General features: G+C 39.7%; 2 protein-coding genes across 3 annotated transcripts in view; both read right to left on the bottom strand.

Annotated features, from left to right (window-relative positions):
• Positions 1–3,202, bottom strand: part of Exoc1 (exocyst complex component 1) — a 41,744-nt gene extending 38,542 nt beyond the window's left edge. For both annotated transcript variants that reach the window (XM_042678084.1, XM_042678085.1), the window contains exons 1-2: positions 3,055–3,202; positions 259–392 (exon numbers count right to left, since the gene is read on the bottom strand). In XM_042678084.1, the coding sequence (XP_042534018.1) occupies positions 259–382 (124 nt within the window). In that variant the 5' untranslated portion in view covers positions 383–392; positions 3,055–3,202. The remainder of the gene's footprint in view (positions 1–258; positions 393–3,054) is intronic.
• Positions 3,203–8,637: 5,435 nt separating this feature from the next.
• Positions 8,638–24,673, bottom strand: Exoc1l (exocyst complex component 1 like). The gene is made up of 3 exons (XM_042678004.1): positions 24,553–24,673; positions 13,187–13,317; positions 8,638–8,904 (listed from the first exon to the last, which is right to left on the bottom strand). The coding sequence occupies exons 1-3, from the start codon at positions 24,671–24,673 to the stop codon at positions 8,638–8,640; spliced, it is 519 nt and encodes a 172-aa protein (XP_042533938.1).
• Positions 24,674–25,017: the final 344 nt, after the last annotated feature.

The raw sequence follows: 25,017 nt of genomic DNA, 5'->3' as shown, positions 1-25,017 counted from the left end.
GCTGCTCTATCATCAATCTTTACATCTTAGTTGTATGCCATAGAAATATTTTGTAACAACTCACTATTCAGTAAAACAAAAACTTAAGTAGATCCAACAAATTTTTCAATAGTAGACAAATAGTAGCCTAAGCTGGTCTTGAGCTTGCTACATAGATGTGTTTCACCAGGTCTGGCTAGGAATATTTTTGAAAGAAAGGAAATGTCTCCTAAGGAATAAAAGAATGCCAAACAAATATTTTTTCTTCTAAATACCAACCTGTAGCACATAAAAAGCAGTTCTTTTTCTTTTTTCCTGCTTTGCACACATTGACTATGCTCAGCAGGCGTTCATCATTTGGTGTAAAAATATCTCTCTGTAAAGCATGCTTGATTGCTGTCATCTTTTCTCGGCTGTAAAAATTCAGAATACAGATGCTCATTCTCAAAGTCATTCCACTTTACATTTACTGTCCTTTTTCTGATTCATAAACTGTAATTTTTGGTTAAGATACATGGGAAAATGATTTAATATATTAATATACCCACATCATAAAATATAAAGCTGTAAATTTGGAAATAAAATTAAAGGATTTTAGAATCTTTGGAAATCCTAACCATTCTTTCTCCCACACAGATTTAAGAAAAAAATTAAACCCATGCTCAATCTTTAAATATAATTTCCTATACATTTTCTACATAGAGAACACGTACAACTCAACAAAAAGACAAATAATCCAATTAAAAACTGAATAAAAGCTATGAATAGGCATTTTCTGGATGAACAAAGAGTCAATGAGTCACAGAAAGATGTTCAAACTCATTAATCACTAAGGAAATGTAAATAAAAACCACAGTGAGATACTTATTGCTTTATACTTGCTAGAATGACTAAAATCAAGAGGACACACAATAACAAGTGTTGAAGATTTGGAGAAAAGGCGGCACACATGTGTCTGAGAGACTATCTTCAGGGAAGTAAGATGGACAAAGTGGTATTTTCCCTGTGACCTGAGCCACTACAGGAAGCCTAAAGTCTGTGGATTCCTATCCAGGTGCACCTGAGGAAGGAAGCAATACCCATCCTAAAAATAACCAGTGAAAGTATGGCTAAAAGTGTGGCTTAAGTTGTAGAGCCACCAGCCTAGCAAAATTAAGCCCCGAAGTTCAAGCCAAAAAAAAAAAGTAGTTCTTTGTAGGATTGTACCTTATCTTTTGTTTTTCTAGACCTTAGCAAAAGGCATATAGTTAGTATTTAATAAATGTCTAAATGAACTAACAGTATAGCAATAACATAACAGGTATAGTACTATCAAGATTCCCCCTTTCCAACTCTCAGATCTGTAGCAAATACATAGGTTCCCTCCACCATTGCCAACATGAAACTTGTTATATTCTAAAATTTCTTCCTATATATATAATTTAATTTTTCTTTATTTCTATTGTCAACACATTAACTAAAGTGTCTATCAATTTTGTGATAGCATCTGATTATCTTTACAAGTTTCTACAATCCTGTAAAAACAACCAAAAGAACCTCTCACGTTTTCTTACTGTTCCCAAATACAAACTTCCCACTCAAAGTACTCTGATGATTTCAGGCTTCAAATTTTTGCTTCCACACTATTCTATGCAGGAAATATATCCTCTCTATCCAAATCCTAATTACATCCCACAGTTTATATGAAATTGACTCAATAAAGACCTTAATCCAAATTGGTTTTGCATCTAAATTCCTACAGCACTTACTGAACAATCAAGAACTTGCTATCTAATTGAGATCATAAGCTTCTGAATCTCCAGAGCCATCTTAAAAAGGGTGTGGAATCGAAGCAAAGTAATGCTCTTCCATAGTTTTGAGTTCTTTGTCAGTACTTAACAATTACTTCTTGAAGTAATCTGAACTGAACAAAAAAAAACCCTATCAAATAAATAAGTGGTGACATTGGAATTGAAACCTCTTTGTACAACTCAAATATAGTAATAACCATCATCATCATCAAACTGATCAACTGAACGAGTAATGGTGGACAATGTTTACCATCCATATAGTCCCTCTGGATAAAATGATTGGGTGCATGGTTAGGTGATAAAACAGACAGGACTAGGTAGATCTCATAAAGGAGCTAGGCAATGAAAAGCATTAAAGTGACCATTTGTCCATTTAGCAAATATTCATGTCTACTCAGTCCCTGGCGCTGCTCTGGGTTCTAGTGGTGAACATGACAGACATGTTGGTGAAGGCAGGTGACCCATGCTTTCGGGGTATGTTCGCTCTATGGGTAATTCCCGTCTTTATGACATTTTCCAGTACATAAATCAGAAGTGGTTCCTCTGAAATTATTTTCCAGGGCAAAGAAGCCATCGTTCCGGAGGCGGCTGGCCAGTCATCGCCTTACTCTATAAAGGTTCGTGTTTCTTTACACTCAAGTCAGGCCCTCACCCTGCGTGACAAATAGCTGGTTCGTGTGCTTGTGTGGGGTTAGGCCCGGATGGCGGGAGTACCCGCTGCCATTAAAAAAAAAAAAAAAAAAAAAAGAACTGCACGGGGACGGCATGTGGCAGGAGACCGAGAGGGGAAGGCCCGTCAGGTGCTCACCTAGCCCAGGCCCAACAGTGTACGGGCATGCTATGGGGCACAGACGGGATCTGGATCCAATGGGCGGAACCCTGCAGGACAGAGGCTGTCCTCGCAGAGGTCTGGACCGCGAGGGAGGGAGAAGGCTCCCTCCCACAGGGCTTGGCCTCTCGTGCAGACAGGTGGGCGGGGACCGTGGGGGCACCGAGGCCTGGCCGCCACCGCGGCGGAGGTTGGGGAGGACGCACCTCGAGAGCGGGAGGGCGGGAGGGCGGGACCCCGGGGGACTGCACCAAGGGAGGGGGGAGGGAAGGGCTCCTCGTGGGCCTGGCCACCACGGGGGGCGGGGCCCCACGGGAGCGGGGGCAGGGACGCCGTGGGCCGGATCCCCACGGGCGCGGGGCTCCCCGCGACGCGGACCCGGGAGCCACCTCAGAGCCGGGCGCCCGCCGAGCCGCTCCACACCCCGCCGCCGGACAGCCGTGGCCGAAAGCTTACCGCGAGGCCGGACCGAGCCCGGCTGTACCGAGGCGGGTCCTCCAAGACCGAGGCCAGAGGGGACTGTGGCACTACTAGGGTGAGCCCCTCAATGAAGGCAGCGGACGGGAAGCGGCCGTTCCTCCTCCACTTCCCGTATCCGGACATGTGACAACCCCCGCGCCGGAAGTTGGCCCTCCAGAGAAGGACGTAGAGGTGGAGAAGATTAAAAGGAGCGACCAATAAACGCCGCGGGAGCGTGACCCCGCCCCAGGTGGGCGTGGCCACACCAGAGGGGCGTGGCGCCTAGTCAGCTGAGGCCGATTGGAATGTGGGGATTGGAAGCCCTTCGCTGATAACTTTCTCTAGAAGCCTTCCCTCGATATTCATGGCAATTCATTTAAGGAGTGCATAAAACGATTTTTATTTACACATGCAAAACTCTGTTGACGCTAAGTCCTTACGATTAAAGCTTGGAGACATGAAGTAAGTTAAATCAGAATCTCTGGGGGTGGGATCAGAGGGCAGTGTTTTTTTTTTTTTTAAATATCTTCCCAGATAATTCCTAATATACTCCATGGCAATTCTGACTTCACACTCTATTTCACTTTCACGGGCTAGCTGGTTCAGCATCACCTGAGGGCTGTTTAGACAAGGCTGCCTCTCTTCACAGCACCTGAATCAGAATCTGCATCTTAACGAGAGGATGCTTATATATTTAAACTTGAGAGCCAAATATGATGCTAGTGGTGCTGGTTGCTAGACAAATGTTTCACTTAGTCCACATTCCTGACACTTGTTTTATGCCAGACACTGATTCCAGGCACAAAGTTGATTCAAACTTTAATCCAAGCCTGAAGGAGTTCACAGTGTGTGTGATAGCACTGGGCTGGGAAAATCCAAAAGAGGGAGGAGCTCACTTTATCGGCCAATGGAGGATTCGCTGAGAAAGAGACAAACAAGTTGTTACAGTGTCTTTCATGCTTTATCTGAAGATAAAACTTGGTGGAAAACAACAAAAAATAGAGAGGAATTGTTTGTTACTGAGATTATTGGGCACTAGTCAAGGCTAATTGGAATATTAATTATTCACTTTCTTTGAGTTCCTTTTAAGAACTTGAGCTAATCTTATCCTTTCACAGACTCTTTTGATCATTCCTATTTTGTCCCAGAATTCTTACCCTAGATACTTTTTATAGACAATTGTGTGTGCTTTTTTCATCCTATTATCCTTTATTTGTCTGTACATTACAGTCTTCATTAAAGTTGGGAAATTAATTGCATTTCAGAAGTCTAGACTTCTTTCCTGAGCTCCAGATTTGTGTCTCTGCTCCTGTGCCTCTGACATTTCCATTCCATTCTGATGAATTAATTGCAGGCATCTCAATCTTACGTCCAGAAATTTCATTCTCATTCCTCTTCTCCCCTCCTGGATTTTCTTTCAGTGTAATGTATCTCGAATAATTTATTTGGAGATTTGATCCAAGTGAGGAAAAACAACAAGGAAATAGGGAGCAAAAATGAAACATGGAAGAAGAATGGACATTTAAGAAGGAGTTATTGAATTGATCACCCCACGTTTAAATATTTTCTAAATCCCTTAGGGCTTCCTAAGGAGCTTTGGGAGATCAGTCTTAGAACTGCCTGCTGCAAGCAAGACTGGAAGAAACATTTATATGTTAGCAACTGTTTTCCTTTCATCAAAGATAGGAGGTTACCTAATCAACACTCCCAAATTGCACAATTATGAACACCAGGTTTACACTCACACTCACAGATATACTAAGGCAAGAATTGAGGGGAGAGTTTTTATGTTGTACTTGGTCAAATCTTGTCAAACTCTTCTCAGAACAGTGCTGCAGCAGTGGTTGAAATAAGAGTCATTTAAAGGGATTTGACGTGTTAACATACAGCATGCAGAAGCACAGAGGTGTCTGCTGCAACCCATTCCTTCCATGCATCACTCTGACCTTCTCATGCCCTTCATTCAGTTCAGTCCTTCACACAGGTTGCTTCAAGGTGATGGGCAGCCACAATCTCTGTAAGCAATTAATATGAGAGTTAGTGAAATAAGCTTTAGCTCCTGAGGTACACCTGTGTTAACTCTTTCCTCCACCACTCATTCTAATTTCCTTCTTTCTTGGCCAGAACATCAGCTGATTTAAATTTTTTCTACAGTTAGGTAACCAGAACCTTCAATTTAGACTGCTCTAATTGCCTGTTGAACAGGGAACAGACCTCCTGGATAAACCCCAGTGAATTCCTTTGATTCAGACATATTCCTATGTATAGCTATTGTGTAGCAACAATCTCAGATCCTTTTGCTAATAACAGTTGACTCCCACAAGCATCACAGCTCCTTTCTTTGCCATGAGAAGCCCAAAGTAACTAAATAACAGTGATAGTTTCAAGTTCAGTAAACTCTATGTATCCTTGGGGAAGCACCCCCTACTCAACCCTTAGGAAACAACTGTTGCAATCTAAAGTTCTAAATTCCAAAGGCAGGAATTACAAATTTTAAAAGTGGATTATTTGGAGTGATAAGATGGACCTATCCTGTTCTCATTCCTGGGTTCCTAAGCCTTGAATTGTTGGGAACACAATTGGTTCAGTGTATTTGTCACATCCTCTAGGAAAACACCCTCAGTCCCAAGAGGGCACAGAGGCCAAGTCTGTAACAGGCCATTTCACCAGTTTATAAGGCTAGCTGCATTTGAGTGATGAGAGTGGCCATTGAGGGATTAGTGAAATCAATGGATTTCATGGTTGTGAAATTTGTATTTTAGGTATTTTATGCCACTTTGTGGGTGGTGGGTAGGAAGGAGAAGCTGTAAATTTTGGTTATTGTCAAGCAAGAACACTGAAATTTAGTTAGGTGCTGGTGGCTCATACTTGTAATCTTAGCTACTCAGGAAGGTGAGATCTTAGACTCATTATTTGAAGCCAGCTGGGAAGGAAAAGTCCTTGAAGGCTCTATTTCTAGTTAACCAGATTGGTGTGTGTGTGTGTGGAGGAGGGAGTCCCAAGTAGTAGAGTGCCAGCTGTGGGCAAAGAAAACTCAAGTGATAACTCAAGATCCTGAATTCAGGCCAAGGTACACACACACACACACACACACACACACACACACACACACACACACACACACACACACACACACACACACACACACACGAATACTATAATTCAGCCAGGCATGATGGCTCAAGCCTTCTATTCTAGCCACTGGAGAAATCCAGTGATTGCAGTTCAAAGATGGCAAATAAATAAATAAAATTAAAAAAAAAAACAAGAACAAAAAAGTTTGAAAGACTCTGTCTCAACCAATTGCTGGACACGGTGGCCCAAGTAGTCATCCCAGCATCGCAATGAATCACAAAAAGGAGGATCACAGTCTATGCCAGCAGTACCCAAAAAGGGGCTATTAGAGTAAACCAAGTGGTAATGCACTTTCCTAGCAAATGAATGTCCCAAGTTCAAATTCTAGAACTATCATAATGAACATTAAAAACTACTATAGCCAGGCTCATGCTTATAATCCTAGCTACTCAGGGGGCTGAGATCTAAGAATTGCAGTTCAAAGTTGGCCCAGGTAGGAAAGTCCATGAGACTCTTATCTCCAGCTAACCACCAGAAAACTGGAAGTGGTGCTGTGGCTCAAAGTGGTAGAACAAGCACTATTCTTGAGCAAAAGAAGTCAGAGACAGTGCCCAGTCCCTGAATTCAAGTCCCATGACTGACAGAAAAAAAAAATACTATAATTCTGGTGATTGTGGATATTGGCAGACTCACTATAAACAAGAAAGGCAAATCTCGGGTCTTGTAAATATTTCCATTTCAGGGTACTTCTTCCTCTCTATAAAGTGGCCAATAAGTTGTGCTTCTCCAAGCTCTGCTGACTGGAAAGATTCCTTAATGGAGTATTCTTCCCTAGTCCATTCTATGTGCAATCCAATGTTACTTACCCAGCAATATGACATTGCCAACCCATGTGTGAGCCAGTCCCAAGTGTTTTCTTCTGTACTTTGTATGGCCATAGGAGTGAGTTGAGGAAGAGATGTCCATGCTGTAAAAGTAAGTGCTGGTGGAGTCTGAGTTACCCTTCTATGTGATTTACTTGTCTTCTAGGCCTGCTCAGGCTTGAACTTATGCACTGACACACTTCAATAGATTGTTTCTGAGCCTATGCCTTGCTGGAACTGATCATATACAGCTCATAATCAATATCTCTGCCTTTCCCAATGGAGAACTGTTCTCTTCCTTAGAAGGCACAGCCTTGCAGAGCAGTAGGGGCCACGTACTAGAAATCTGATACAGCATTCTTATCCATCAAGAGTTGTTCAAGCATCTTTAGGTCTTCTGGAACAAACGGACTGATAGTAGGGCAACTGGCATGCCTACCCTTCTGGACAACATATGTAAGGGATGGGGATTTAATAATTTCACATTCTTCCAACATCCTTCCTTCTGGGAATACCGTCTAGTGGGGGTTCTTGACTCTCACATAATAAATCTATTCCAATATTCCTGCATACCTCAGCCTTCTGGTTCCCAGTACTTATTCTAGATTGTTCTGGCACCTTCATCCCCATTTAGCACATAATTATGTCCAGTTTTTAAGAAGACACTAAAGCTGTGTTTTAGGACTTCTTCCACCTGTCCTTGCCAAAATAGAAAACCATAGCTTGACTCCATGCCTATATTTGCCCTTGTCCAGCCTTTTAATCTATTCCTTTGGCCTAACACTTGTAAGTATTTATTCTTACAATACTTCCTTTTTTTCTTATTAGTACACATGACAGTCATTTTTGCAATTTCTTTTGAGTTAGTTTAGCCTACTGCTACTCAATAGGGTGATTGTTTTTACTCCCAGGAGAACATTAGTAAAGTGTGGAGACACTTCAGCTGTCATTACTGAAAGGGTTCTGATGGTATCGATACTGTTAAACAACCAGTAACACACACCCAGGTCCTCCACAACAAAGAATCTGTAGTCCAAAATGCCAGATATGCTAAAGGTGAGAACCACTGATCTAGTTCTCTCTAGAGCAGAGACGGCAATTCCCCACATCAGCTGTGCTATGATCCTGGGGTTGAGGTTAGAGGGACGGAGTGTAATAGGGAGGAATTGTGATGAAAACAAAGTCACATTAAGATGCATTTCCTTTGACATATTCTTTCAGCATTTCCACTCCAGGAAAGCTGCTTTCCACTACCAAGAGGAAAGAGACAGTTGGGAACAGAGGATGAAAACAATCTGGAGTCTTAAAAGCCATATAATTGACCCTATTCTAAATTTCAAGTCTTCTTATCCATGAACCCAGGATGGCTTTCCTTATCTCTAGTTTCTCAAAAAAAGTACTTCCTTACACTTTTTAGAAGTATCCAAGTTGAGTCAACACCATGCAACGTTACAATAAAATTCAAGGGCAAAAAAGTTCCAAATGAATGATTGCGTTAAAACACATTTCATTATAATTCACAAAGCATCATTTTATTTCCATCTAAATGATAGCCACTGATAAAAAGACAAAAAGTTGACTCTCAAGATTTATTTGAGGAAACATCTTCTGGAGCATTGATGAAAGAATGCACGATACATCTTTAAAGTGGCAGGGGACAAAGGGACAGACACACAAGATTGAAAGCATAAAAGCATATTCTCATGAGAACCAAGCAATCCTTGTTATTGGAGGACCAAATGGAATCATCATTAATGTAAGTAGAATCAAAATTCACTATCTGTAAGTCCTTCTTGAGATATGCATGATTCAGCTTATTTACAGTTCGAGCAAATGCGTACTTAGAAGCACAACTATATGCTTCCAAGCAGTACACTTTCTTGAAGTGCAGGTCAAAAAATGGATTGTCCTAGAAGAGAAGGAGAAACGTGATTTAATTAGCATCCATGAAAGTCATTTCCTGGATTCTCTCATATTATCTTGGGTATATTGATTATAAATTATCAGTATCAAACATAGCTCTTTAGAAGGAATCATGTTGAGCGAGGTAAGCCAAGAACGAAGAGACAAACGGTACATGGTCTCCCTCATAAGTGGATGCTAAATCCAAAAGGTTAGGTGATACGACAAAACTAACAGGACTTAAGAAACAAAGAACTCCCGCTCATCTGGTTGAACCACTACTAAATATCCTCATGCTGCTGATCACAAATATGGTATATAACATGTGAACACTGTTATATATTACAGACTGTGGTAGACAATTTGCTCCAGGGAAGTTAGAATGAACTTGTGACTTTGAAATTATGTAATCATTTAATCACAATCAAAAAAAAAAAAAAAAAGAACCTCGGGGAAGGGAGGGAGGGAGGGGATGGTAGGGGGAAAACAATGGAGGGGGTAACAATGTTCAAGAGGAAGTGTACTCATAACCTCACTCATGTAACTGTAACCCTCTGTATAGTAGCTTTACAATAAAAAAAAAAAAATTAAAAAAAAAAAAAAAAAAAAAAAAACATAGCTCTGAAAACTACAGATTAACTTTCCAAACTACTAGATCCAAGTATAATTGCCACTAAGAAATTAACAATATACTAAAAAAGAGAAAAAAATAACAATATAAAAGAGCTTTGTTTAAATTAATTTTTTTAAATTAGTGGTTTTAGTTTATAGCTATTTGAAATGAACAAAATTTCTGGCTTTGTAAATAACTTTTTAAAAAGCACACACATGTCCTCAAAACAATTTTATGCATTGAAATTCTCTTCCCCTTCAATTCAGATGCTCTGAGCATCCTTCTTTATCTCAATTGTCAATTTTCTGGAGTTTTTTCATACCTTTTCCTACTGTGCCTGCCCTTTTCCTTTATTTTTAGTTTTAAAAGATGTGTCCATAGCTAGATTTCAGTGTGCTCACCTTTTTTTTTTGCGGTTGGTTGTGAAGCTTGAACTTAGGACCTCAGTGCTGTTGCTGAGCTTTTTCTTTTTTTAAAAAAAGTCATTGTTATTGTTAAGGTGTTGTACAGAAAAGATACCATTTCTAAATTTTTATTTATTTATTTTAAATTACTACTTTATTATCATTAACTAGTTTTAAAAAGGGGTCACTATTCATCAAATCAGTGTGTAAGTCCATATTTGCGAAGCATCTGTGTCTTCAATTATAAAAATAAAACATGTTACATACATAACGTGTATGGCTATCAAAGTGGATTTGAGAGGATGGGTAGGGATGGCAGAAGACAATAAACCCATTTACAAACTTCTAGGTTTCTCTCTGCCTTTGCTAGGAGAATGAGTCTTTGTGCTATTTCAGAAGTAAAGGGGGAAAGTACAGCATGACTAGTAAGATTTTTTTGTTATTAGCATATAACATGTAAATTTCATATACAAGCAACTTGGCTTTTGCAATTTCTCTTTCAAATAAAATTCTCGGGAGGCAGGGAAAATATCAGATGATCATTTGATTCTTAAAGAAAAGAATGAATGCAAAATTTGTAACATCCAGAGTAACTATTATAAAAGTGCTGGTCTGGGCCAGGCACTGGTGGCTCATGCCTGCAATCTTAGCTTCACAGGAGGCTGAGATCTGAGGATCATGGTCCGAAGCCAGCTGGAGCAGAAAAGTCTCCATGAGACTCTTATCTCCAATTAACTGCTCAAATCCCTCCCCCCCCAACAAAAACAAAAACAAACCCCAAACCCAACCAAAACAACAACAACAGAAAAAAACCCCAACAGAAGTGTTGCTGTGCTCAAAGTGGTGGATTAGCCTTGAGCAAAAAGAGCTCAGAGACAGTGCCCAGGCCCTAACTTCAAGCCCCATGACCACCACAACTACCAACAAAAAAGTGATGGTCTGTTTCATATGTCATGCATATACACTATACACATACACAAACAAGTGCGTGTGTTTGTACTAACGTTCAATGATATGATAGATATGTCAAATGGCATACTATTTAGGGAAGCTTTTTAAAGCACTTATTTGAATAATGAACAATTGTGTTCTGAAGTATTCTTCTGGAAACATATTTTGTATTGACCATATATACTAATATGTATGTAATAATATGTTTAACCCATTCCTAAGTGTCTAACTTTGGGGAAAATAAATTGTCAGAAAAATGTTAGAAACAAAGTAATGCCATCTACCATTCTCTGATCAAGATGCCCTGAATATGCATCAAGTTTTAAATACAGAATTCCTAGATGATAGATTATAAAAGAAAGTATATACTAATTTTATTAAAGGGAAAATTAAGATTAGATGATTAACCAGGTGAGATGCACTCCTAAAATGCTTCCACTTGGAAGACTGAGGCAGGATGATTCAAAGTTCAAGAAGACTTTGTTTCAATAAAACAACCAAACAGAAACAAAACAGAACAAAACAAGTTCCAGGCTAGCTTTGACTACCTAACATGACCCTTTCTTGAAAAAAAAGAAAAAAAAGGTTAAGTGATGATCAATCAAGGCAGAATTAAGCATTTGAGGTGAATTCTTCATTGTGCCCTCAGAGTCTAGTAAGGCCTGGAATATTATGCATCCTTAATAAATAGCTGAATGAATAAACGAATAGAGTAGTTTCTGGGGGCAAAATAATCTAAAGAGGACAAATTAATGAATTTCTTATTATAGTCTGGCTCTGCCACTGAATAGCTAGGTGACGTTGAGCAAGTCAACTAGACTTTTTAAGTCTCTTTACCCTCTTGCAAAATAGTACCAATATTAGAATCTTATTCATGGAATTTTATGAGGGTGTTTGAATTTTCAAATGAGAGGAGCTTAACTTGGTTCCTGACACCTTGTATGAATTTACTAAGTGTGGGGAATGATAGCTATCGATTCCTTAGAGCACTTGGCCCTACCTGCTTTGTCATTGCATTATTGACTTGGTAAAGCTTTAAATGTTGTATTTATTTATTTATTTGTTTGTTTGTCTGTTTATTTTTGTCGGTCATGGGGCTTGAACTCTGGGCCTGGGCACTGTCCCTCAGCTCTTCAGCTCAAGGCCAGCACTCTATATCTTGAGCCACAGTGCCACTTCCAGTTTTCTAGTGGTTTATTGGAGATCAGAGTCTCACAGACTTTTCTGTCCAAGCTGGCTTTGAACTGTGATCCTCAGATCTCAGCCTCCTGAGTAGCTAGGATTACAGGCATGAGCCACAGGCGCCCGGCTGTGTTTATTAAATTTCTATCAGACTACAGTGATAGCAACCCCCCAAATATTCGAAGAGTTGATGTGTTGAAATAATAGGTCAAATTAATGTTAGTTATTAGAATAAAGAATAAATGAATTTCATTTCTAATGAATTCAATGATAACATCACAAATATTTAGTGAGTGTGTAATATCTATCAGGCAGAAGTCAATGAAATGATTAAAAAAAACATGGTCCTAATGTTTGAGGAGCTTCCAATCTAAAGGGGAGATAGGGTGACCCAACCACTGTAGTTTGTAGGGTTATGGCTAAAATACATTGACATCCAGGACAAAAGAATATATGGGATGGGGAATCATAAGGACTTTACCCAATGTGAAATCTGGTTTGGGGGTATAAGATGAGGGTGTTGGGAAGTCCCAGCCTTGAGAATTTATCCTTAACTAAGCATTGTTGACATACAAAATTCAAAGGAGGAGTGATGAACTCTCCATCAACGGAAGAACTGAAGAACAAAACTGGGAAACCCACTAGTTAAGGAGTCGAGTGGGGAGATTTGAATACCCATGCTTCTGTCCTTTTAGCTCTAAGATTGTAGGATGCCCAAGTAATTCAACCCTTCTGGAAGATAAAGTGGGCTTGCCAACAGAGGCTTTGAACCCCATAATTCACAGAGGAAATTGAGAGAGAAAGACAGAGAGGCAGAGAGAAGCAGGAAAACATCCTACGTTTGGAAAAATGACATTTAATATTTCAGGATTGACTGGCAGATTATATTTTAGCCTATTAAGAGGAACTTGGGAAAGATGCTTTTCAATTTAATAGACAAAATTCCAATTCAAACCTCATAAAAGCAGAACAACAAAAAGCCAGTAGATCATCGCAGGAAATTAATCCATACCATGTAAGAACAATATGATGTCAACTTCACACTCAGTATATGCAAAGAAGACGTAAAGCAGGATATTGGATATAAAGATCTCCAGCACATTGATTCTACATCTCCCTTATAAAGGGTCAACACTTACCGTGTCTGCCTCTTTCCCATCAATCATCTGCAGATCATTCAAAGACCACTTTTTTGTTACTTCATATTTTTCATCTAAACCTATTCTGTAGTGTTTCACCATAATTATTTTTACTTCTTCACTTTTGGTCACTGTAGAACAGAAAAGAAGTATTTCATTTATAAAAACCTCTTAAGAGAGAACAACTTAGTTCACTTGCACTGTGCAGTGTTTATGTAATTTGTTTAAAGAATGACTTTGAATCCAAATTATAGCTGTACCCCAAATTTGAGCCCTAGTGTATCGCATCTCCAAATTTGTTCAATATTATTTTTATTTTTCTGCTACAATGGTGTTTGTACTGCCACAGTGATGGCTGTTCAATAGAGCACTGAGAGATGTGATTTGAACTCCGAGTGGATGGAGAAGAGTCAACCTGGAGCCTAGCATATAGTCAAAAATCAAAGTATTTACTAAGACAGGTGCTGGTGGCTCATGCCTGTAATCCTATCTGTTCAGGAGGCTGAGATCTGAGGATTTTGATTTGCAGGAAAGTCTGTGAGACTCTTATCTCCACTAAACTACCAAAAAATCCAGAAGTAGAGCTCTGATTTAAGCGGTAGAACGTTAGCTTTGAGCGAAAGAAACTCAGGGACAGTGCCCAGGTCCTGAGTTTATGCGCCAGGACCAGCACACACCCGAAAGTGATTTACCAGAACAAGTTGTGATTTCAACTTATGACAGTTTAAGAATGTAAGGGGAAAAAAAACCAAAGCATTTTGCTCACATCCCAGAACTGAAGGGCAGCTAAACAGGACTGTGGAACTCTGATTCCTTCATCTAAACAGGGATGTAAAGGTATCTGCACACCGCTACTATTGCCCCATTTGGTGGTATTTCAATTCTCTCAAATGTGTCTCTCAAATTCTAGCATTTAACACAAGTGGCCAGCACAGAAGGTTTTAGTTCTTGGAAAGATGTGGGGTGAATCTTTGCTTATTTATGTGAACAAAATGAGGGAAGTAATTTATTTCTGAAGCCATTTGTCTTTGGTCTCACACAGATATCAGAAGAACCAACATCTGAGCATAGAGGTTCTACAATAGAAACTATCAATCACTGGGTTAAGAGAAGAATATGTACTGAGTATTTTCTATTTGATTACTAGATTATAGATGCCACAGGAAAGATAGATCAGGATATGGTCCCTGCCTTCTAGAGATTGATGGTCTTGTTAAGGAGATCAATTCTACCTCATGATCACATATACTAGTATATTTTAAAACAGATGGGAATAGATGGTTTAAATTTTCTTTCAGGATGGATAATGTCACCAGGCATGGTGGCTCATGGCCAAAATCACAGCTATACAGTAGGTAGAGATAAGAAGGAATACAGTGGGCTGGGAAGGTGGCTCAGTGGTAAAGCACTTGCCTTGCATGCCTGAGGCCCTGGGTTCGATTCCTCAGCACCACATAAGCAAAAAAGAAAAAAAAGCCAGAAGTGGCACTGTGGCTCAAGTGGTAGAGTGCTAGCCTTGAGCTGAAGAGCTGAGGGACAGCGCCCAGGCCCAGAGCTCAGGCCCCACGACTGGACCAAAAAAAAAAAAAAGAAGGAATACAGTTTGAGATCAACCTGGGCAAAAAAATTAGCGAGACTCCATGTCAACAAATAAATGGGGCATGGTAGCACACACCTGTCATCCCAGTTATGCAGGAGGTTATATTAAGATGAACACAGTCTAACATGGGCCCTGGGCGAAAACTCAAGGTACTATCTGAAAAGTTACTTAAATGAAAAAGGGCTACAGGAATAAAAATAGAATAATTAAACCCACTAAAAACTGTTAACAGTTTGTGCAGTTAATCTAGGCTAATAAACAAGGGACTGAGCCATGGCTCAGCTGGCCTAGCCAGAAGGAGGCTCTCAGTTCAAACCCTAGTACTGAAAATAAAGTAAAAAAAAAAAAAGTTGGAATAAATTGTAGCTTCTAAGAGTTAGATTGGAATTTATTTGAGGGAAAGTTGTTTTTGTTTTGTTAGCTGTGGGGCTTGAACTCAGGGCCTGGGCATGGAACCTGAGCTCTTTTGCTCAAGGCTAACTCTCTACCACTTTGAGCCACAGCTCTACTTCCAGTTTTTTTGGAGATTAATTGGAGATAGAGTCTCACAGACTTTCTTGACCACACTGGCTTTGAACCTTGGTCCCCAGATCTCAGCCTCCTGAGTAGCTAGGATTACAGGCATGAGCCACCAGTGCCCGGCAAGGGAAAGATTTCTTTTGGTTCTGGGAAGCACCGGTTTGCTGTGTTGGAAACTGAATCCCCAATGCCGTGACGTTGAGAGGTGGGTCCTATAATCCTGTAAGAGACAATGAGGTCACAGCTCTACCTTCATGCACATGGGTGACTGCAGTCATCACAGAAGTGGACAGCCACTGTGGGAACGGATTCGGATTAAAGAATGAGTCTGTCTACCTTTCCATTCCCCTCCAAGCCCTCTCAGCCATGGGATAACACAGCAAGTAGCCCTTCCAAACCTTGGACTTCCCAGCCTTCGGAACTGTAAGAAACAAACCTCTGGCCTTTATAAATTACCCAGTCTCGTGTCTTCTATTACAGCAGCGTGGAACAAGACCCATGTCCTTCCGATTCCGTAGCTACTACACAACGCAACACAACACAGTCCTAGTGGCAGGTAAGGGCAGTGCAGCAGACCTCCTCTGTGGAAAGGCAGAGGAGACAGCACCGGGAAGCCTCAACACCAGAGCGGATGGGACTAGGATCAGGAGAGTAATGGGGTTACAGAGAGGCTTGGGGACATGCTCTGAAAGGCTCTGGATCTGAAGGCCCCTTCTTCGGGCTGGGGAGGCTGGCCTGGATATTTTTGGCTCCAGAATCTGGGATCCATTTGGACTGTGACGCTCCTCTGAAGGTGCAGGTGACTCCGAAATCAAGGAGACCATCTGAGCTCAGACTTGCTGATCAAGCTGGGCTTGGGGCCCTCTGGAGAAGTGAGTCAGAGCTGGCCGACAAGTCTAAGACTTGTCGAGTCAAGCGTTCTGTGGACATTCGTACAACACAATATCCATTTTATAGGGGCCTTCCTCTTGGAGCTGGGGACTAATAAAATACTACCCCATTAAAAAGGAGTGATGTGTAAGATCCATTACAGAAGAAAAGAAAGAACTGGGAACTCGGAAGGGTACAGCGTGATTTGTCTGGATTGTGCATTGGCTTCCTGGGTTAGGTAAGAGTTAAAAAATAAAATAAAAGAGATAAGAAGACGGGAGGCCAAATGCTATGCCTTAGGTCACGTGGTCCAGAGGTTTGGGAGGGGAGGGATGACACCTTTTGAGGATGGAGGGACTGAGGGTTGTGTTTGGAGAGGACCTCAGTAGATCTTAGCCTGGAGGTCAGTGGATGGCTGCGATCCCTCCTGATTGGGTGCAGCGTGAATGGTCTCTTCTTGTATATTTCTCTAACCCTAAAATGGGTCCCTCTTCCTGGGTCTAGAGGCCAGCTTTGGGAAGAGGTGAGGACTAGAAAAGAAGCTGTTAGGCAGAGGTGTGGAAGTGTAGGGGTAACTGAGCTCATCACACTTGCAAAGGATAAGTTATTGGCAGTGGTTCCTTCCAGCAAGAGGCAGTTGGGTCCATGCAGACCAAAGCTCTACCTTAGAACCAAAGGATTCTGCTCTTGTTCAGCTGGAGATCTCGCTGGAAGAGGGATAAGGAGAGGTAGAGAAATAACTGGCGACTGTATGAAAATATAGGCTACCTTATTTACATGTTATGAGAACCAGCTGATTGACTGGAGAGTTTCTTACTCAATTCATTAAGTCCATAAATATTTGAATGCTCTTTCTGTACCAAGTACAATGCTAGGAATTGAAATAATTTGTTCTCATCAGACGTTATTCCTGTTCTCACTGAGAGGGAGTGATGGGTGGCAAGAGAAAGAAAGCATGCTCGAATAAGGCATGGACAGGGAAAGGGAGGAGCAGAAAGGATGGATGGCTTCAGCTGACTGAGCAGCAGGAAGTGCTCCCTGAGGGAGGACTCAGTTGTAAAAGGCAGTGGAACTCAGGAGCATGAAGGTAAAGAGAGTTCTAGGACAACAAATAAGAAATACGCATCACTTGTGAGTCACTGCAAGAACTTGGTATTATTGACATACAATGCCGGGGAAGACAGGTGGTGGGAAGCAAGTTAGACAGGAGGTTAGTCCCTCTTGTCTGGAATAGCAAGCTAAGGAGTTCATATGCTGTTTTGAAAGCTGAGAGCTGAACAAAGAGAAGTGTCACTGAAGAATTTTAAGCAAATGGACAGGGTGTGATTTAAATTGTAGATAATAAATTGGAAGTTCCATAAAGAATGGTTTGTTTTGTAATTAATTAATTTTTGTCTGTCATGGGGCTTCAACTCTGGGTCTGGGTGCTGTCCCTGAGCTCTTCAGCTCAAGGTGAGTGCTTTACCACTTGAGCCACAGCACCACTTCCAGTTTTCTGGTGGTTCATTAGAGATAAGAGTTTCACTGACTTTCCTTTCCTGGGCTGGCTTTGAACCACGATCCTCAGATCTCAGCTCCCTGAGAAGCTAGGATTACAGACAGGCGCCACCAGCACCCAGCACATGAAGAATAGTTTGAAGGCCTGGGTGGGGGCTGGGGGGAGAAGGGGGGGGATGTTCCCACCCATTGACTTCCTTACATTAATAATCATTGTTCCACCAGCACCACCCTAAGAAAATACAAGACCCTGCTTTCAAAGCTTGCCTTTGATGAAATTCAGAGTGAGAACAGTCTTCTTAATCTGCCAGAATAGCCTCTTCTAGAGCCAGGGAGGCTCCAAGAATTCTCTTTAGCTGGGAGCCAAAGAAATCTGCTCAGTCTGGATTTGACCCAATCCCTAATTCCCACACTTGAGCTTTGCAGCCAGCTGAAATTAAACGGCCACCTCCACATTAACACAGCAGCACAACGCGTTCAGACAGAAGTGTGTTTATCCAGTGAAAATGTGAGAGAAAGGACTGCTCTAACATTCGTGACGCAATTATGGTGTAGGGAGAAATATCCTTGGACCTAGGGAACTTCAAAGTGAGCTCGCTTCAGTTTCAATACTTCACCCAGCACTTTCAGAGGTCTACTCTTAACTTCCTAACAATCATTTATTTTTGGTTTTAATTTTTAAATAACCATTGCCATTAATAAGTAACTGTTACTTTGGAAAAAATAGGAAGCATTATTCATGAGACTAAATGGAAAGAGAATAGGCCAATTTATTCACTGTAATTTGGCAGAATAGAGGGAAACCAGTAGCTCACAAGTTGCATGGGAATGCACCAAATAAATAGATAACTTATTTTATAACCTCTTGCCATGTAATGGTTTTCATCATTTAAATGAGCTAATAGGGGAGAAAAGTTGCTCTAAGATACCAAAGAAAGACAACTCCACAAAATGGAACAATATATTCATGATCAGTGATTTCACTGAAAGTAATTATATAAATATATAATATTTTCTAGAAATACTATGTAAGCAAATAATATTTTGCTAGAAGTATTTGTATGAAGTCAATTTGAGGGCTATCCTGGGGATCTTTAAAATATTAAAATGATTTCTGGGAAGCTGTGGCTCACTCCTGTAATCCAAGATCTCAGGAGACTGAGATCTAAGGATCATGATTCCAAGCCACCCTGGGCAGGAACATCCATGAGACTCTTACCTCCAAATAATCACCTGAAAAGCCAGAAGTGGAGGTGTGAGTCAAGTGGTAGAGCAGCAGTCTTGAGCAGAAAAAGCTAAGGTATAGCTCCCAGGCTGTGACTTCAAGCCCCCAGTACTGGCACCCTTGTGAGTGTGTGCCACACACACACACACACACACACACACACACACACACACACACACACACGATTGGCTATAAGAAAGTTAAGGTGTGTGTTACTACAGAATAGGAAGATGGAAGAGAAAGAAGGGATATGGGGGGAGCACAAGGGCCACAGTAATAGAGGCCCATATAAAGGCTGCCTTATGAACTCCAATCTAGCACATTCTCAGAGCAATATAGCAGGGTGATGGGCACAAAGATATTGAGGCTAAAAGCCTTCATTTATCACTCACTAACAGGTAATCTTGGGCAAGTTCTTTAACCACTATAAGCCTGGACTTTGTCATCTATAAGAGAAATAAAATACTATGAGTCGAGTACTTAAAGTGGGTTGCTGCTTAGAAACAATGTGGCAAATGGAAAGAAAACTCAGGTTTTGGGTTTTTACTACCTGCAACCTTGGGCTAATCACCTAACCTCTTCTGGCCAGGTTCTCTTCATCTGCAATATGGGAATGCTACCTAATTTACAATGCTGTCATGAAGATAAATAACGCATAGAAATGGTGTCCGGTGGACTCATGCCTGACAGTAGGTATGCGTGACAACTTTTATTTAATTATCTGGAGTATCGTTCTCATAATGAAAATTTCCAGTATCTTTGCATCTTCAAAGATCTGATATAAAGTTCCAGTTCACTCTATAAAAGATATAGTTTGGACATTAGAATAATTGGCAGATGAATTTTATCTCCACACTTGTATCTCCAAAGTAGTGAATTAGTCATTTGGAAAATGTGTCTCGTGAGAAAATACCAGATGACATTGTGGGTCGTTGACTTTAGAGACAATACTAATATACACGTCACTAGCCCAGACAAAGAAGTCACAACAAATGCAAAGCAATTCATGAATCCAAATAGAAAGCTTCATCATTTCTGTATTACAGTCTCTAACTGTAATTATCCAGATTTGGTGGGAGAGGGTGTTAGCATATTCTATTTACATTTCTCCATGAAGGTACTTGGCACTATTCCACAACTGTACTTTGTATATGGGTGTGGGTATACATGAGAAGGGGGGGCTGGAGGGAGAGAGGGAGGCAGATGGAGAAGGAGAGAGAGATAGAGAAGGAGAGGGAGAGGGAGAAACAGAGAGAAGCACAGAGAAACAGATAGAAAGACAGACACACAGAAAGAGAAGTGAAAAATACAGAAAGATGTTTTTCTACTTTTAAAAGATAAAAAGCAGGAATTTAAAAATATTTCACAAATGATTTCAATATCAAATGTTTACTACTCATTTTACAATCCTGACTGTAATCAGTTGTATAATAATTATTATGATATGTGTATTTGATTTTTAGTAAAATGTACTTTCTATACATCACTTCTATATTCTTTCTTAATCTTTTCAAGTGGAGAATAAAAGTTTAGTCAGATTAGAATTTTTTCAGGTGTGTTCTGCTTTTTTGAGCTCAGGTTCCTAGGTTGTTGTCAACCTAACAGTATTTATACTTGTTAAAGGAAGTATTATAGAAAGGCTATAGAAGGGCAGTATCCATCATTATGAGTAAATCTGCAATGTGACAAATAAAAATGAATTCACCTATCAATCTCTGCTCTATTTTCAGAATGTATACATGGCCATTCAAGTATCTGTCTTTATTCTTATTATTTTAAATGTACCATGTGATTTTATTTTATTTTATTTTATTGTTGTTTCCTTTGTATGTTCTTTCCCTATGGCCTATCCCCTGTTGTCACTGTACTTGATTTTGGCATCTTGTATATACATATGTCTAATCTGGGAGGGGAAGAGGAATAATGAAACACTGAAACAAGGACACAGGATGACCCACTGCAACAAGGATACCCACAGGACAGTATATAGGAAATGAACTTTACAATTTTGGGTGGGGAGGAGTTGTGGGGGTAGGGGAGCGAAAGGATAGTGGGAAAACAACAAGGGAAGGGGTAACAATGATCGACAAGTAATGTACTCATCTCCTTACTCATGTAACTGTAACCCTCTCTACAGGATCTTTACAATTAAATAAATAAATAAATATCTGTTGTCCATCCAATTGTGAACACTTAAAATATCATTCCTCATTTTTACTTGTACAAAACACTGTGAATTAGAAGGATAATTTAATCTTAATTTAGTGTTGAAAGAGTAAATTCTCTCCAGATAATACTACTGCCCACTGAAATGAACACTTTGAAAAAATTCTTTAGTTTTATGCTTTCTGTTGTTAACATCCTGTTGTTAAGATTCTAATACAAATTTCATAACATTGGTTCTGAATGAAGTCTTGTTTTGTGATTGCTGTCTTATTTTATACTGGTAGTGTGAGCGATTTGACAAAATTTGTGAGATCATTTGGTTCACAAAGAAAAAGTTCTGTTCTCTCTATAAAACTAAAATGAGTAGAAACAAAAAAAACTAAAATGGGTAGAAACTTATGCATGCTATTTATATAAGTGGCATTTATTTTCAAATTTATATCTGTGAATGCAAATGTTCTCTAAAATAATAAATAAAATAATTAAAATAATTTAAGTGTGACTATCCATATAACTTAAAATATTTATATTACAGCATATATATGAAGTAAATACAGTTGTATATATATATATATATATATATCTTATTTTCACTATAAGTGTGTATTTATGTCCAAGACCTACACATATTTCAACATAGATCTTTACAGTTAATATATTTTTCAGTATATTTTGAAAGTTTAACACTGTCTTTTATTGGTTTATAATTTGTCATGTTTCCTATAATTTATTCTGTTGGCTCTTTTCACAATGTGGCTTGAAGATAGAAATGTTTTTATTATCAGATGTGTCAACACTGAGGCCATGGAGTTAATTATCTACCAGTTTTACAACTGACAGACAGATAAAGAAAGGTCAGATTTGATAACCAGACATGATTCCTGGGATTCTAGGGTCTGTTCCCCCATGTTCAGTTACTTCTCAGTTCTGACTAATGCTTCAATGTGCTATTTTAAGTCCTTCAGAAATTCTTGAATTCATTTGCACAAGTGTGATCTCTTCTTAGTACCTAACCATAAAAGAGCTTCCCCATCAGCAAATGCTGCATCTAAGTACCAGTGATAGTGGTTGTAGACCAGGATAAGCTGGTCCCAGGGTGAAACAGCCAAGCAAACCCTCAGGGGAAAGTGACAGCTCTCAGGAAATCCACTACATACAGCCCAGGTCACTACAGAACTACAAAGAGGGACACTGAGTTTATGGCTCCTAGTTTTGATAGTCTGATTTTGATACATGTCAGTCCTCAGGTTTTGAGATTCCTGTAAAAGCCAGGTCAGATAAGCAGAGTTTAACAACTTTTAAACATATCTTCTTGAGTTTGAAAAACACATGATAGAATGCATGATTACTTCTGCAAGTTTGGAACTGCTGCGTTGCAAGGTACAAAGAGAAAAATCCTAACTATGCAACTCTACTCCTTGAAGATGAACAGAACTCCACATTTGGAATAACTTGCCTTAACAACTTCTCTATACCTGTTTGATTCACCTCAATGGGAATTTTTTTGAGTGGAGTGTCTTCAAAGACTATCAAAGTTTGTTGCATATCATTTAAACCACTGTTCTGTCAAAATGTTGGGTCAAGTGCTCTCAGATGATATAAAGGAGAGCCATGGAAAGGTTGTGAACTGATATGATGTACCATGTTAACTTTTATCTGAAATATCACAGTAATTCTGAGTAGACCTTGTTCATTCCTTGTACATGTCAAATCAATGAATTTTTTCCAAATGTTGAGTTCTAGGAGCTTAGTTAATTGTATAATTCTAGGAGTTTAATGATATAATTCTAATTTAGTAAATTATGTAATATCAGAGGGGAGGAACTAAAGGTGTATTTGGTAAATTAGGCATAAATTACATGTTATATAAATATGCATAAATTATACAAATTAGACATAAGTTAGTGTGATTATTTTATGTTGATAACTCTTTACAAATACTTCCTGCTGCTATACAACAATAATTTCACTTGATTGGGAAGAACCACAATAGGTACATAATTATTATATTCTCTCCAATAAAGCAAGTGAAAATAATTTCTGACAGTGATTTGATTAGGATACAAAATAAATTTTTACTTAAATTGGCTTAATTTATCTTTTTCATAACTAAATGTCTTTTGGGGCGGGGTCAGTTGTGGGGCTTGAACTGTGGGCCTGAGTGCTGTCCTTGAGCTCTTTAGGTCAAGGTGCGTGCTCTACCACTTGAGCCACAGTGCCACTTCTGGTTTTCTGGTGGTTAATTGGAGATAAGAGTCTCATGTACTTTCCTTGCCTGGGCTGGCTTTGAACCACGATCCTCATATCTCAGCCTCCTGTGTAGCTAGGATTACAAGTAGGCATGAGCCACCGGTGCCCTGCTTAATGTCTTACTTTTTCTGAGCTGAATTTTTGTTTGCATTTGTTGCTATGACAAGTACTTGTACTTTGTATGTAGAGCAAAATAAAAGTAAAATGCTAACGTGTTAGATAAATATTACCACTCTTATTATTGGGTTAATACTACTGTTTGTTAGAAATGGTAGACTTTAAAAAGAACACCCTTTCTTTGAAGCTGTTCTATTTCCCTCATAGTATTCCCTCTTGAGAGCTTTAGGAAGGCCTTCTTCAACAATTACCAGAAACGGAATTATAACAAGTTCTTGTCTGAGAATACTCATGTTCCTTGAGAAGGCAAGTCTACCATGGACACTGAAAGTTCCCCAGCTCTTTCCTCCTAACCATCTGAAGTCAATGAAGAGGCACAGGCAAGGAGAAGGATGCATATTAAATTCAATCCTTGCCAAAACATTTCTATCTAAGTTTAGCACAAAAATCACAGGGGTGGAAAATCACAATTAAGTGCAAAAGCCTACACACGTCCAATTTTTGTGAATTTTAAAAACCTGAGGGAAAAATATTTATTTTACTAAATACAAATACTCTTGAGCTCTAAGTACTTTATACAACATCCCTTTGTCCTTAAAGTTCAATCTTCATGAACTAATTTCTACCATTGAAGTCCTGTTTTTTTATATAAGGGAAAAAACTTAAAAAAAAATCTGTCTTCAGAAAACTACTAGGAAGTCTGCACAAGTCTGGGGGAGGGAGGGGAAGAGGCAAAAACCTAAAAGGCTTTCTTTCTGTCCTAGAAGGAAGAAGAAAAACACTCGTGATCTAGAATGGTTGAAAACAAGGCAGTTCTCCAATGTATTTAAAAATACTGGAGAAGTTTCTGTTGATTTTTTAAAAGTTCTTATATAAAAATAAAACACATGCCATGTGAAAACAGAAGATCAGAAGCAAAATAAAAATTCAGCCAGGAAGAGTACATATCCAGTTTCATTTCTGAACAGCTAGAGTATCATAATACATTTTTTTTTCTTTTTCTAAATTCCTCAATTTGATCACAAGAAGATGCGGTGCTGTGCAGGAAAATAAATACAAGGGAAACCCCCCCCCCCACCTCCCATCCAAGTATGTAAGTAATTAATTGAACGAGCAGATTACCTGATACACAGAGGTAATACCTGTCCTGGACCGAGAACTCTATCTCAATAAACTCGTAGAGATGCTGAGAGAGTGGCTTAAACAGTTTCTTCTCCAAGTCCTCCTTTACCAATGATGACATTTCCTCCAGATCCACTTGGCCAAATATTTTGGCTCAAGATCTCACTTTCTCTCCTTCTGTTGCTTGGTTATCTTGTTTAGGTTTGTGAGCTTCCCCAATCTTCACAAAATAAAATTTCTCCTTGGTAGCCAAGATCCAGGTTACAGAGAGCACCTGATGGTCAGTCCCTAACTGCCGTAATTGCTCTGTAGCAAGCAAGCAAGCAAGCAGCTACAGCAGCAGCAGCAGCGACACTGGCCCCTGCGCCAGTCTTCAGCACCCAGCCCAGAGCAGGTTGCTGGAGCAATCCTGTGGCGTGTTGAGGAGGGAGCACATTTGAGAACACAGATCTACTTGTGGAGTCC

The sequence above is a fragment of the Dipodomys spectabilis genome, unplaced genomic scaffold (assembly GCF_019054845.1).
Source record: "Dipodomys spectabilis isolate Male_0828 unplaced genomic scaffold, ASM1905484v1 ptg000043l, whole genome shotgun sequence".
Classification (NCBI taxonomy): domain Eukaryota; kingdom Metazoa; phylum Chordata; class Mammalia; order Rodentia; family Heteromyidae; genus Dipodomys; species Dipodomys spectabilis.
This window is presented reverse-complemented; position numbering and strand designations above follow the sequence as displayed.